This window comes from Equus asinus, chromosome 3 (genome assembly GCF_041296235.1).
Source record: "Equus asinus isolate D_3611 breed Donkey chromosome 3, EquAss-T2T_v2, whole genome shotgun sequence".
In the NCBI taxonomy this organism is placed as follows: Eukaryota; Metazoa; Chordata; class Mammalia; order Perissodactyla; family Equidae; genus Equus; species Equus asinus.
In genome coordinates, this window is record NC_091792.1 from 38,364,929 (window position 1) to 38,381,173 (window position 16,245).

Sequence of the window (16,245 nt, forward strand, 5' to 3'; positions counted from 1 at the left end):
TAAATATGAAAAGCCAAATTCCCATATTAAATCACTGCCAAACAATTTAAAATATTTTTAAATTAGAATTTAGACAAATGTATTCATTTTTGATAAATCCACTATCACTATTTTTAACTTTATTCAAAAACAATTTTGTTTTTTAGAACTTCCAGATTTTCTACTGCAAAGTAAGAATTTAAATTAATACTATTATTATTGATATGAATTTGTAACAACATTATAGTTCACAAATTTATTTAAATTCTTTCAACCCTATGACAAATTTAAAAGGCAGAAAAAAACACTGCAGCTCAACAGTGATGAAAGCAATTCTCATACCAAATTAAAGAAAAAGACCAAAGGTACTCACCATATACTCAAGTCAACCTCATCAGATAAATATTGCCTATAATCCAACTGTGCAAAAAGTGGAAACAGCACTTGTACTCCTCCAACGGAATGCATAGCACTTTGTATGGAATGTGTTAAAACTGCTTTCACATCCTTATAAAATAGAAGACAGTAAAGATTCCAATGACTTATTTTCCAAAAAAATTAAAAAATAAAGCATAACAGAAACAATAAAATATTACATTTCATGTGTTTAATAGAAGCTATCAAATATGTCTCAACAATACATCAAAATTTACCATTAAAAATATTCTTAAAAGATTATAGCTAGTACCTGGAGCATGAGTGCATGCGGTGAATGAACAAAAATCGAAGGGTTGTCCTTAGGGGATGATTCAAGACAGAGCTGGGCATCTGTAGCACGTGGATTGTATGTGAACGCAATGGCACTAGAGAGCTTGCCATCGTACAATAAAAGTTTGTGATGCTCAGCAAGGAACAGGTCACTTTCTGCTTTGAATTTAAATGTACCCTAAGAATTAATAAAAAGTAGAACAGTTAAGACAGTAGGTCACAAAAATAAAATCTAGATACAAATCACCACAGATATGAAAATTTAAGGAGATGTACAACTGATCATTTTCCCAACAATATTAAATGAGAGGAACCCCGCACATTTAATTATTTCTAAAGAGGATTGAATTTATTTTAAAGATATAATGGAAATCAAGTCAACTTGACATTAAAAGGTTACATTTAAAAAATGTTAAATTTAGTGTCCTATATAGTGTATTTTGTCTTTTTTCATTGTATTTTGTCTTTTTTTTTCCACTTGTGGTAAAGAGTGTATTTTGTCTTTTTTCATTGTATTTTTGTCTTTTTTTCCCACTTGTGGTAAAAAGCACATAACCCAAAATTCACCATCTTAAACATTTTTAAAAGTACAGTAGTGTTAACTATATGCACATTGTGGTACAACAACTCTCTAGGACTTACATATCTTGAAAAACTGAAATTCTGTACCCATTGAACATCTCATTTCCACCTCCCCTATCCACTGGCAACCACCATTCTACGTTTTGATTCTATGAGGTTGAGTACTTCATATAATTCACCTAAGTGGAACCATAGAGCATTTCTTTCTATGACTGACATAAAGTCACAAGAAGATTCTTGTGTCACAAGGTTACAGTATGTGACAGGATTTCCTTCTTTTTTAAAGAGAAATAATACTCCATTGTATGAATATACCACATTTTGTTTATTTATCCATCCATGGACAATTAGGTTGCTTCAACCTCTTGGCTGTTGTGAATAATACTGCAATGAACATGGGTGCACAAATATCTCTTTCAGAGTCTGCTTTCAATTCTTTTGGATATATACAAAGAAGTAACACTGCTCAATCATATGGTAATTCTATTTTTAATTTATTGAAGAACCGTCATACTGTTTTCCACAGAGGCTGCACTATTTTACATTCCCACAGACCGTGCATATGGGTACTAATTTCTCAACACCCTGGACAACATTGTTATTTTCTGAGGTTTTTTCTAATACAACCATACTAATGGGTGTGAGGTGATATCTACTGCGGTTCTGATTTGCACTTTTCTGATGATTAGTCATGTTCAGCCTCTTTTCATACGCTTGTTGGCCATTTGTATGTATATCTTCTTTGAAGAAATGTCTATTCAAGTCCTTTGCCCACTTTTGAATGAGTTACTTGCTTTTGTTGTTTTTGACTTGTAATTCTTTATATAGTCTGGATGTTAATCCTTTATCAGACATATGGCTCAAAATATTATCTCCCATTTCATAGGTTGCCTTTTCACTCCGTTCCTTGATGCACAAATGTTTTAATGCACAAAAGATTTCAAGCTCAATGAAGTCCCATTTGTCTATTTTTGCCTTTATTGCCTGTGTTTTTAGTGTCATATCCAAGAAATCATTGCCAAACTAAATATCATGAAGCTTTTCCTCTGTTTTCATGTAGGAGTTTCATGGTTTAGGTCTTATGTTTAAGTATTTAATTCATTTTGAGTTAATTTTGGTATAAGGTAAGAATCCAGCTTCATCTTTTCCATGTGGATATACACTTTTCAAAACACTCTGTTGAAGAGAGTAACCTTTCACCATTGCATGGTCTTTGTATCCTTGCAGAAGATCATTTGACCATAAATGCAAAGGTTTATTTCTGGATTCTGTTCTGTTCCATTAGTCAGTGTGTCTATCTTTATGCAAGTACCATGATGTTTTGATTACTGTAGTTTTGTAATATGTGTTGAAATTCTAAACTGAGACCCCTAAGATTCCATATGAATTTTAGGTTGGTTTTTCTATTTGTACAAAAAAATGTCATTGGGATTTTGATAGTAATTGTATTGAATTTGTACATTGCTTTGAGTAAGATGCATTTTTTAACAATATTAAGTCTTTCAATCCATGAACATGGGATGTCTTTCCATTTATTTATGTCTTAATTTCTTTCAGCAAGGTTTTGTACTTTTCAGTGTACAGATCTTATGCATCATTGGTTAAGTTTATTCCTAAGTATTCCTTTTTATGCTATTTTAAATAGGATTGTTGTCTTATTTTCCTTTCAGATTGTTCACTGTTAGCGTATAGAAACGCAAGTGACTTTCGTTGATTTCTATCCCACAAGTTTGCTGAACTTGTTTTTTGGTTCTAATAGTTTTTTATGAAATCCTTAGGGTTTTTTACATAAAAGATCATGACATCTGCAGACAGAGATAATTTCCATTCATCCTTTTCAATTTGGATGATGTTTATTTCTTTTTCTTGACTAATTTAGCTCTGGCTAAGACAATCAGTACACACGTAGTATAGATGCAGTGAGAGTGGGCAAAAGACAGGCAATAAAATCACTTGTATGGTAAAAGGATAGTAAAGGCAACAGATCAACTACCTGTGAAGGTAATACGAAGGTTAAAAGACAAATGTACTAAAATTACCTATTTCAATGATAAGAGGGTAATGGATAGACACACACTAAACAAAAGACTATATATGATGTGAAAAACATAATGTGGGAGGAGGGAGGTGAAAAAGTAGAGCTTTTAGAAAGAGGTCAAGCTAAAGAGTCTATCTACTCAATATAGACTGTTACATGCATAGTATATTAAATAGGATCCTCATGGTAACCACAAACCAGAAACCTATAGCAAGCAGGAAAAAAAGTAAGACAAAAGAAATCAAACATATTACTAAAGATAGCCATCAAACCACAAGTGAAGAGAGCAAGAGAAAAAAAAAGGAACTGAGAAGAACTACTAAAACACCCAAAAATAAGGAAAAAGTGACAAAATGGCAATAAATACATATTTATCAATAGCTACTTTAAATGTCAATGGATTAAATGCTCCAATGAAATGCCATAGGGTGGCCAACTGGATAAAAAAACAAGATCCATGTGTATGCTGCATACAAGAGACATATTTCTGCTCTAATCTTTATCACTTCCTTTCCTCTGCTAACTTTGGATTTCATTTGCTTTTCCTTTTCTACTTCCTTAAACTGTAAAGTTAGGTTATTGATTTGAAATCCTTCTTTTCAAGTAGGCATTTATCACTATGAACCTCCATCTTAGTATTGCTTTCTCTGAATCCCATAAGTTTTGAAATGTTTTCATTTGACTCGAGATATTTTCTAATTACCCTTATGATTTCTTCTTTGACCCATTTTTTAAGAGTCTATTGCCTAATTTCCACATCTTTGTGTATTTTTCAGTTTCATTCTGCTATTGATTTCATTCCGTTATGGTCAAAAAAGATACTTGGTATGATTTCAGTATTCTTAAATTTGTCAAGACTTGTTTTGTAGCCTAACATGTGATCTATCCTGAAGAATGTTCCATGTGAGCTTGAGAAGAATTGTGTATTCTACCGTTGTAGGATGGGGTGTTCTGTGTATGATTGTCAGATCCAATTGGTCTGTATGGACTCTGCTTCTTTAGTGATTTTCTGTATGGTTGTTCTGTCCATTATTGCGAGTACTATAGTATCCTCCTATTATTATGTTTCTGCATACATCTCCCTTCAATTCTGTCAATGTTTGCTTCTTATATTTGGAAGTGCTGATGCTAGGTGTACATATTTTTAATTGTTATATTTTCTCAATGAACTGATACTTTTAACCATTATATAATTTACTTCTTTGTCTCTTGTGACAATTTTAGACTTATAGTCTATTGTTTCTTCTCTCTTTTGGTTGGCATTTGCACGTACTATCTTTTTCCATCCTTTTGCTTTCAGCCTATGTACATCCTTAGATCTATGATGCATCTCTCCTAGACAAAATACAGTTGGATCTTATTTATTTTATCCATTCATTTCTTTTGATTTGGAAATTTAATCCATTCACATTTAAAATAATTACTGAAAGGAAAAGACTTATTATTAACATTTTACTAATACTAATTTGTTAGTTGTTCATTGCTTTCCCTTGTATTTCATCAATTTTTTGGTATTTACATAATTTGATCACTTTCTCTTTTTATTTTGTGTAACTTCTGTAAGTTTTTTTTTGTGTGTTTACCTTGGGAATTACATAAAACATCGTAAAGTTACACAATCTATTTTAAACATAACAACTTAAACTTCAATTGCATATAAAAATTCTACTCATTTACTTCACCACCACCCCATTTTACATTACTGATGCCAAAAATTACATCTTTTTAATATGGTGTATCCAATGACATAGATTTAGACATTTTCTATTCTTTTGTCTTTTAATTCCATACCGGAATTATAACCAATTAATGCACCAATGTTATAATGCTATAGAAGTCTATATTTGTCTATATATTTACCTTTACCAAAGAGCTCATATTTTGTCTTTTAAGTTAGTTCTAAGAAATTACAAACAAAATTTTTCAAAAATTTAACTATAATCACTTAAAGCCAAAAAGAACATCTTTTCTGACAGCTTGTGAATTCTGATTCAATAATGCTATAAAAACAAAATGTGAAACAGGAATAGGGACATTGTCTTTACCTGTCTGACTTTTATGTGAAACAGTCAAAGGGCTATAATTAAACATATCACTTTGATCATTTTTTTTCTAAAATTTCTACCTCCTAGGTAAACTATTAATAATCTGTAAGCATTTCACTTTTTTAATTTAATTAAAGCTAATTATAATGGGAATTTTATCACTGCATGAGTTTAAAATAACTGAATAAATGGTTTTGGGGGAAATGCCATTTGGGCCACCTACAAAAGCTAACCTATTTGCCAATTTTTACAAATAAAATCATATGGTTTGGGAGATTATATAATCCATTTTCCAAAGGCAGAAACTCAAAAATTACAAATAAATTAATTTGTTTGAGTCAAAAAAGTTAATTTGTGGCACAGTATAGATCAGAAACAAGATCAATTAAAAAAATAATTTACTCTCTGACTCTGTTCAAAGTACTGTATGTCAATATTAACAGGTACAATTTTTGAAAAGACACAGTTCAACAAACATTTTATCTCCTATTTTGTGTGGAATTTAGAAATGAATCATTCCTACTCACAAAACTAAACTAGACTAAACCAATCTAAACACAACTAAAACTAAGTATTTGGTATATTTCAGGAATTGCTGCAAATATTATGGAAATAATATTCATGTGCAAATACTATTTGATGTAATTAATTAAAATAAAAACAATGCCCTTCCAAAGGACTTAAAGCAACATGGTATTTTACCAAACAGTAAAAACATACAAAAGAAGCACTCTACCCTTCATTTCATTTGAAAAACATACTTTTCAATCATTAAAGTTCTTAATCAATTGCAATGTTTTAAAGGTTTTTGCATTTCTCTGCTATCTTAATCAAGTTTTCAGGAATTCTCTAAAACATGGATTATACTACACAATAGATTTCTACAGTAATAAATAAGAAAAGCAAGGAGTAACTTTATGATCATCAATTTCTCACTTCATGTTATTTTTTTGTTTTGTTTTGTTTTCTTTTGTTTGTTTGTTTTTTTGGAGGAAGATTAGCCCTCAGCTAACTACTGCCAATCCTCCTCTTTTTGCTGAGGAAGCCTGGCTCTGAGCTAACATCCGTGCCCATCTTCCTCTAGTTTATACGTGGGTCGCCTACCACAGCATGGCTGCCAAGCAGTGCCATGTCCGCACCCGGGATCCGAACCAGTGAACCCCGGGCTGCCGAGAAGCGGAACGTGCGAACTTAACCGCTGCGCCACCAGGCCGGCCCCTCACTTCATGTCATTTTTAAGTACAGTTTTATCACTACCTGAACACACAAGTGAGGAAAATGATAGCAATCCATATATTAGAAATGACTATCAATAAGAACTTGGCCTAAGTTACATAAAGTACTATTATCCACAATTATTTCTACATATTTATCATTAAGCTGCCTCTCTGGGCCTCAATATATTTCATGGATAGGAATATAAACTATGACCAACTGGGATTATCTCAGGAATGCAGATTGGATTAACATCTAAGCGATCAATGTAATACACCATATCAATACAAATAAAGAACAAAAATCACATGATCATCTCAACAGAAGCACAAAGAGCATGTGACAAAATCCAACAACCCTTCACAATAAAAACATTCAACAAGCTAGGACTAAAAGTGAACTTCCTCAAATTTCAAAGACCATCTATAAAAGATCAACAGCTAACATCACAGTTGACAGTAAAGACTGAATACTTTCTCCCTAAGAACAGGAAAAAGACAGGGACATCCACTTTTACCACATTTTTCTTTCTTTTCTCCTTTTTAGTTTTGCTGTGGTAAGAACACTTAACGGGAGATCTACTCTTCAAATAAATATTAAGGATATAGAACAGCATTGTTATCTATAGACACAACATTGGACAGTAGATCTCTAGAACTCATTCATCTTGCATAACTGAAATTTTAATACCGATTAGCAATTCCTTGTCTCCTGGCCGCCAGTCCTAAGCAACCACTATTCTATTCTTTGCTTCTGTGGGTTTGCTATTTTAGATATCTCATATAAGTGGAATCATGCAGTATTTTTCCTTCTATGACTGGTTTATTTCACATGGCAAAATGTCCTCAAGATGCTGTAAGAGAAGTTCTAGCCAGAGCCATTAAGCTAAATAAATAAATAAATAAATCCAGATCATAAAGAAAGAACTAAAACTATACAATTTACAAATGACATAATCTTATATATAGAAAATCCCAGGAAATCCACACACACACACATACACACACAAATCACAGTCAATAAACTATTACAACAAGGTTGTAGTATAGAAGATAAATGCATAAAAATCTATTTCAATACCAGACACAAGCAAGAAATAACCTGAAAATAAAGTTAAGAAAGAACGCCATTTCCAATAGCACATAAAAGGAGAAAATACGTAGGAATGAATTTAACAAATGATACGTTCTCTGAAATCTACTAAGAAAAATAAAGACGACCTAAATAAATGGAAAGATATCCCATGCTCATGGATTGGAAGACTTAACACTTTTAAGATGACAAAGACTCTCTAAATTAACCTACAGATTTGATGTAACTCCTATGAAAATCCAAGCTGCTTTTCATGCAAAAATTTGAAAACATATCTAAAATTCACATACAAATACAAGACACCAAGAACAGTCAAAACAATCTTAAAAAAGAACAAAGTAAGAGGACTCACGCTCCCAAATTTAAAAAATATATTTTACAAAGCTACAGTATTCAAAACTGTGTGCCACCAGACTAAGGATAGATATGTTCAATGAAACAGAATACAGAGTCAAGAAATAAACATTTATATTTACAGTTAATTGATTTTTGATAAAGGTGTCAAGAAATACAATAGGAAAAGAATATCCTTATCAATCAATGATGCATGGACAACAAGAAATACAAATGCAAAAGAATGAAGTTGCACCAAATACAAAAATTAACTCAAAATGGATCAAAGATTTAAATGTAAGAGCTAAAACTATTAAACTTTCATTAAAAAACATAGGAGTAAATCCTCATGAACATGGATTAGGAAATATTTTCTTAGATATGACACCACAGCACAAATAATAAGAAAAAATATAGACAAATTGGACATCGTCAAACTTAAAGAAATTTCTGCTTCAAAAGAAAACATCAAGAAAGTGAAAAGACAAGCCATGGAATGGGAGAAAATATTTGTAAATCATATATCTGATAATGGACTTGTTTCTAGAATATATTTTAAAAATTGTTAAAGCTGAGGCTGAGGGAAGGAAGAATGGGGAGTTGTTCAATGGGTACAGAGTTTCAGTTTGCAAGATGAAAAAAATTCTGTAGATAGATGCATACAATGTGAACATACTTAATACTACTGTACTGTACACTTAAAAATGGTTAGAAGTGGTAAATTTTATGTGTATTCTACCACAATATAAAAAAAACTTTTAAAATTCAACAAAAAGCTCAATTTTTAAAAAGGAAAAGGATCTAAATAAATGCTTCTTTAAAAATATACCTAAAAATAACCTATAAGCACACAAAAAAGGCTCAACATCATTAGTCATGAGGGAAATGCCAATCAAAACCAAACCACAATGAGATACCATTTCACACCCTCTAGAACGGATATAATCAAAAAGTCAAATGATAACACGTGTAGAAGAGAGTAGGGAGAAACTGGAATCTTCATATACTGCTGTGGGAATGTAAAATGATACAGCCACTTTGGAAAACAATCTGGAAGGTTCTGAAATGATTAAATACAGAGTTACATATTACCAGCAATACCACTCCAGGTACAGACCCAAGAGAAATGAAAACACACGTCCACATATAAACTTGTACACAAGGGTCCACAGCAGCTTTATTTATAATATCCAAAAGGTGAAAATAGCCCAATGTCCAACAACCAATGAATGGATAAAAAAGTGTGATATATCCATACAATAAAATATTATTTAGTAACAAAAAAAATGAAGTATTGATGCATGCTACAACATAGATGGACCCTGAAAACATCACACTGCATGAAAAAACGTCACTCACAAAAGATCATGTATTGTACTATTTCATTTGCATGAATTGTCCAGAATAGACAAATCCATAAAGAAAGTGGATGAGAAGTTGCCAGGGACTGAGGAGGTGGAAAAATGGGGAGTGACTGCTGATGAGTATGGTGTTTCTTTTTTGGATGAACATAATGTAACATTAGAGAGTGGTGATAACTGCACAACTTTGTGAATATACTGAAAATCACTGAATTGTATATATTAAATGGGTGTTACAATACATAAACCATAGCTCAATAAAGCTTATATTTTAAAAAGTCATTCATACCAATGGCTATTCTGAGACCCATTAACAAAACTTTAAAACAAAATTCAAATAAATAAACTTCACTGAAAGTAATCTACTGACTAGCAGAAGCAAGCCCAACGCTATTTAAAGAAAATCAACAAAATCCAGACACCTATGTGATAAAAATCATAACATCCATTATCCAATCCAAAATTAATGAACAATCCAACAAGCCTGAAGTAACCAGGAGAATGTCAGTAAATAAAAATAGACTCAGAAATACAGATGATGAAATTAGAGGAAAAAGACATTACAACAGCTATTAGAGCCAGCCCTGATGGCCTAGTGGTTAAAGTTCCATGCGCTTCACTTCAGTGGCCCAGATTCGGTTCTCGGATATGGAACCACATCATTCATCTGTCAGTAGCCATGATGGGGTGACAGCTCACATAGCAGAACTAGAAGGACCTACAACTAGAATATATAACTATGTACTGGGGTTTTGGGGAGGAAAAAAAAAAAAAGAGGACGATTGGGAACAGATATTAGCTCAAGGCGAATCTTCCCCAGAAGAAGAAAAAGAAATAGCTATTGTAACTATGGTCAAGTATTTTTGTTTTTAGAACAGCTGTATGGAGAAAAACAGATGATAATGAACAGAATCAAAACTTAGAGAGCAAAAAACATGATATGAAAAATTTACCTGATGGAATTAATAGCTGATTAGACACTTGATAAGGAAGGATTAACATAAATATTGCAAAGAGAACACCACAAAAGAAAACAATTTATAAATCAGGCAAAAAAAAGCCAGAGTCTCAATGACCTATATGCTTATATCTAAAGGTCTAAAATAAATATAATATGAATTCTGGAAGATTAAAAAAGACAGAAAATATATTTAAATAATGGCCAAAACATTTTCAAATTTGACCAAAACTATGAACCCACAAATCCAAGAAGTTCAAATAATCTGAAGCAGACTAAGCACACACACACAAAAAGCCCATACCAATATATACCATATTCAATTTCTGAAAATCAGTGATAAAGAGTAAATCTTAAAACAAGCAAGAGAATGGGGCTGGCCCCGTGGCCGAGTGGTTAAGTTCGCGTGCTCCGCTGCAGGCGGCCCAGTGTTTCGTTGGTTCGAATCCTAGGCGTGGACATGGCGCTGCTCATTAAACCACGCTGAGGCGCGTCCCACATGCCACAACTAGAAGGACCCACAACAAAGAATATACAACTATGTACTGGGGGGCTTTGGGGAGAAAAAGGAAAAAAATAAAATCTTTAAAAAATAAAAAAAACCAAAATAAAAAAAAACAAGCAAGAGAAAAGACATATTACATACAGAGGAAGCAGTATAATAAAGACCACGCACTTCTTGTCAGAAACCATGCACGTCAGTTAACAAAAGAACATCTTTTAAAAGCTCAAAAAAGAAAACTCTCACCATAGAATTTTGTAAACAGTGAAACTATTTTTCAAAAATGAAAGCAGAAGAAGGCTTTATCAGACAAATAAAAGATGAGAAAAGTCATTAACAGTGAATCTCCATTACAAAAAATATTAAACTTATTTAAATGCAAGGAAAATGATATGAGATGGAAACATTAATCTACACAAAGGCAAAGTGTCCTAGAAATGGTAAATACATAAGTAAATACAAAACACATGATCTTCCTCATTTTTAATTTCTTTAAAATATAAGTGAATGAATCAAAAATAAAAATGTAGCATGGGAACAAAAATATATGAAGAAGTAAAATTTATGACAATAACAAAACAAAGGACAGGAGGGGTAACTGCAGGAGTATGTTGGAAGGGTATTACACTGTACAGTATCATTTGTTGGTAGACTGTGATAAGTTAAAGTTTAAAAAATTACTAATAAACCAAAAGTAGAAATAAAATGGAATACTAAATAATATGCAATTAATCCAAATCAAACCAAGAAAAGAGAGAAGAATCAAAGAACAATGAGAGAAACAGAAAACAAAAAGCAAGACAGTAGATTTAAGTCACACAATACCAATACAGTCATACACCACTTAACAAGAGGGACACGTTCTGAGAAATGCGTCATTAGGCAATTTCATCATTGTGAGAACATCATACAGTGCACTTACACAAACCTAGATGGTATACCGTACTAAACACATGGGCTTTATGGTACTAATCTTATGGGACCATTGTCATATACGTGATCCACTGTTGACCGAAATGGCATTACACAGCACATAGTTGTACTTACATTGAATGTAAAGTCTGTGAACACTCCGATTAAAAGGCACAGATTGTCTGACTTGATAAAAAAGCAAGACTCATTTTTAAAAACGTAATATATTTCTAATAAAAACTCTTCAGAAACTAGAAATAGAAATTTCTCAACTTGAAATGATATCTATAAAATATGGATGAATGCTTTCCCCATGAAATCAGGAACAAGACAAAAATGTCTACATTTGCCACTTCTATTTAACTATTTATACTGGAGGTGCTACCCACTGCAAAAGGCCAAAAGGAGAAAAGGCATAGAGATTGGAAATGAAGAAATAAAAGAACAGTCTACATGAACAAATGTGTAGAAAATCATAAAATAACAACAACAAAAAAGCTAGTAAAACTAATACCAAGTTTAGCAGGGTCTTAGGTTAAAAAGTCAATAAACAAAACTCAATTGTATTTCTATATACTAGAAACAAATGTTTGTAAATTGACATTTTAAAATATACTACTAATTATCAAAAAAATATGAAATACATAGAAATACCTTTAACAAAATGTATGCATGGCCTGTACAATGAAAACCAAAAATCAATGCTTGGAGAAATTAAAGAAGACCTAAGTAAACAGAAAGATGTATCATGTTCACACATGGGAAAATTCAGTATCAGTGAGATGTCAATTATTCTCTCATTAATCTACACGTTAAATAAAATACCAAATAAGACCCCAGTAGACTTTTTTATAGAAACTGATAAGCTGGTTCTCAAATATGTCTAAGATGCAAAGGGCTAAGAAAAGCCAAAATGATTGTGAAAAAGAAGAATACAGTGGAGGGTTTTAGACTTCCTCTTTTCAAGACTTACAATGAAACTACAATAATCAAGAAAGTACAGTATTGGCATAAGTAAAGACATATAAATCACTGAAATACAAAAGAGTCTCAAAGATGCCAAGGTAAGGCAATGGAGAAAGAATGGTATTTACAAAAATATACTGTTGCAATACCAGGATATCCTTATGAAAAGAAAAAATGAACCTCGATCCTTACCTCATACCATACACAAAAATTAACTCAAAATGGGTCACAGGACTAAATATAAATACCAAAACTATAATACTTAGAAGAAAACATGAGAAAATCTTTCCAACCTTGGAACAGGACACAAAAATCATGACAATAACCGAAAAAAAATAATAAATAGGAATTCATAAAAATTAAATTCCTCTGCTCTTCAAAAGCCATATTAAGAAAACTAAAAGGCAAGATACAGACCAGTGGGGAAATATTTGTAACTCAAACATGTAGTAAAAGACTTATGTACAGAAGCTATAAAGAAACCTCAAAACTCAACAATAAGAAAACAACCAACCAAAAATAAAAAACTTGGGGGGGGGGGCGGGATTTGAACACACACTTCACAAAAGAAGATACAAAAATGGCCAAGAAGCAATGAAAAGATGCTCAGAATCTCTACACATTACAATAATGGAAATTAAAATCAAAATGAGATACTGCTGCCAACTCAAATGTCTAATATTAAAAAAGACTGGCAATACCAGGTTTTAACGAAAATGCAGAGCAAGTAGAAAGCTCATATGCTGCTTGTAAAAACGTAACATTGTACAACCACCTTGGAAAAGAGGTTGGCAATTTCAGTTGCCTAACCACTTAGTAATTCCACTCTTACATATTTATGAAATAAAAATGTGTCTACACAAAGATCTGTACACCAAGATTCATAGTAGCTTGTTCATAATAGCCAAAAACCAGAAACAGCCCAAATGTCCATCAATAGATAAATGAATCAAAAAATTGTGGTATTAAAAGGGCATCATCATGATGGCGGCAGGAGAGGATTCTTTTGTCTCTCCCCTTCAACCTATAATAAATAAAACATCCATAATCCAACAAAGGCTACATTGTGCAACACACCAAGACACAGTAAAGATCCACACATCAGCAGCAGTGGAGGCAGAACCCCATGATCCCAGGCCCTGGCCTCAGCTTGGAACCTGGCAGCAGTAGCAGAGGTGTGCACAGGATTCCTAAATCCCAACTGCAGGGGCACCTGTGAACACAAGCTAACAGGCAAGAGCTGAGATGGTGCCCCACAAACCCAGCTCCCTCCATACCATTTCCCCGTTTCCCCACCTTGGCTTGTGACCCAAGTAATCCCGGACAAGGGAACCCTCATACACTGCTGGTAAAAATGCAAACTAGTGCAACTACTATGGAAAACACTATAGAGATTCCTCAAAAAACTAAAAATAGAACTACCATATGACCCAGCTATCCCACTACTGAGTATCTACCCAAACAACTTGAAATCAACAATCCAAAGGAACATATGAACCCCTATGTTCAATGCAGCATTATTCAAAGTAGCCAAGACATGGAAACAATCCAAGTGCCCATTGACCGATGACTGGATGAAGAAAATGTGGTGTATATATACAATGGAATACCACTCAGCCATAAAAAGACAAAATCATCCCATTTGCAACAACATGGACAGACCTAGAGGGTATTCTGTTAAGTGAAATAAGCCAGACTGAGAAAGACAAACACCACATGATTTCACTCATATGTGGAATATAAACAAACACATGATTCAGTGGTTACCAGGGGAAGGGGGGTGGAGGGGTGGGCACAGGGGGTGAAGGGGCGTGCTTATGTGGTGACAGACATGGAATAATGTACACCTGAAATTTCACAAAGATGTTAACTATTATGAACTGAATAAAAAGATTTTTTTAAGGTAAAAGGGAAAAAAGCATCAAAAATAACTATAACCACTTCAATTTGGTAACAAACTCACAACACAAAAAGGGTAATTTGTGTTAACAAAAACATAGAAGGGGAAGAAGAAAAGGACAGAACCTGTATAAGCAAATGAAGGTAAGAGGCAATCAGCAGAAAAAGGACTACCTTAGCTATGAGAACGTTTACACAAACCACATGTTAACGACAAAACAAAACTTCAGAATAGAATCACAAAACATAAAGAAAGAGGAAACTGAGAAACACACAGATCAATGGAACAGAATTAAGACCCTAGAAATAAACCCATACAGTCATGGACAGCTAAGTTTCAACAAAAAAGGCAAGAATATACAATGGAGAAAAGAAAGTCTCTTCAACAAACGGTGTTCGGAAAACTAGACAGCCACATACAAAACAATGAAAGTAGACCACTATCTTATACCCTACACAAAAATTAACTCACAATGGATTAAAGGCTTGAATGTAAGACCTGAAACCATAAAACTCCTAGAAAAAAACATAGGCAGTACACTCTTGACATGGGTCTTAGCAGTATCTTTTGAATATCGTGTCTCCTCAGGCAAGAGAAAGAAAAGAAAAAATAAACAAATGGAGCTACATCAAACTAAAAAGCTTCTTCACAGCAAAGGAAACTATGAACAAAATGAAAAGACAACCTACTGAATGGGAGAAGATATTTGCAAATCATACATCCAAATAAGGGGTTAATATCCAAAACATACAAAGAACTTATACAACTCAAAAACAACAACAAAAAACAATTAAATTAAAAATGAGCAGAGGATCTGAACATTTTTGCAGAGAGGATGTTATACAGATGGCCAAAAGGCACATGAAAAAATGTTCAACATCACTAAGTATTAGGGAAATGCAAATCAAAACTACAATGAGCAAAAAAAAAAAAACCTACAATGAGCTATCACCTCACGTCCATCAGAATGACTATTATTAAAAAGACAAGAAATAACAAGTGTTGGAGAGGATGTCGAGAAAGAGGAACCCTCATATACTAGTGGTGGGAATGTAAATTGGTGCAACCACTAAAGAAAACAGTAGGGAGATTTCACAAAAAATTAAAAATAGAACTACAGTATGATCCAGCTATTCCACTTCTGGGTATTTATCCAAAGAACACAAAAACACTAATTCAAAAAGATACATGCACCCCTATGTTCACTGCAGCATTCTTCACAACAGCCAAGACTTGGAAACAACCTGACCTCGAGGGTATTATGATAAGCAAACTAAGTCAGACAGGGAAAGACAAATACCATACAATTTCACTCATGTGTGGAAGATAAACAAACACAGATACAGAGAATAGATTCATGGTGTCCAGGAAGGAAGAGGAGGTAGAGGGAGAGCATCATGGATAAAGGGGCTCGTGTCTACAGTAATGGATGGCCATTAGACTTTTGGTGGGGAACATAATGTAAGTCTATACAGAGGATGAATATAACGATGTACACCTAAAATTCATACAATGTTATAAATCAATGTTTGTATTTTAACAATTTAGTAGTCATTTGAAAAAATTAATGCACAAGTTGAAAGAAAAACAATAACGTTTCCTTCCTTATTATATTAGCAAAATTATTTACTAAAGGGATGGAGACACACCTTGG

At 33.1% G+C, this 16,245-nt stretch overlaps 1 protein-coding gene across 9 annotated transcripts in view; it reads right to left on the reverse strand.

Annotated features, from left to right (window-relative positions):
* LRBA (LPS responsive beige-like anchor protein) overlaps window positions 1-16,245 on the reverse strand; it is a 705,137-nt gene that overhangs the window by 590,657 nt on the left and 98,235 nt on the right. For all 9 annotated transcript variants that reach the window (XM_070504873.1, XM_070504881.1, XM_070504880.1 and 6 more), the window contains exons 10-11: window positions 668-865; window positions 353-486 (exon numbers count right to left, since the gene is read on the reverse strand). In XM_070504873.1, the coding sequence (XP_070360974.1) occupies window positions 353-486; window positions 668-865 (332 nt within the window). The remainder of the gene's footprint in view (window positions 1-352; window positions 487-667; window positions 866-16,245) is intronic.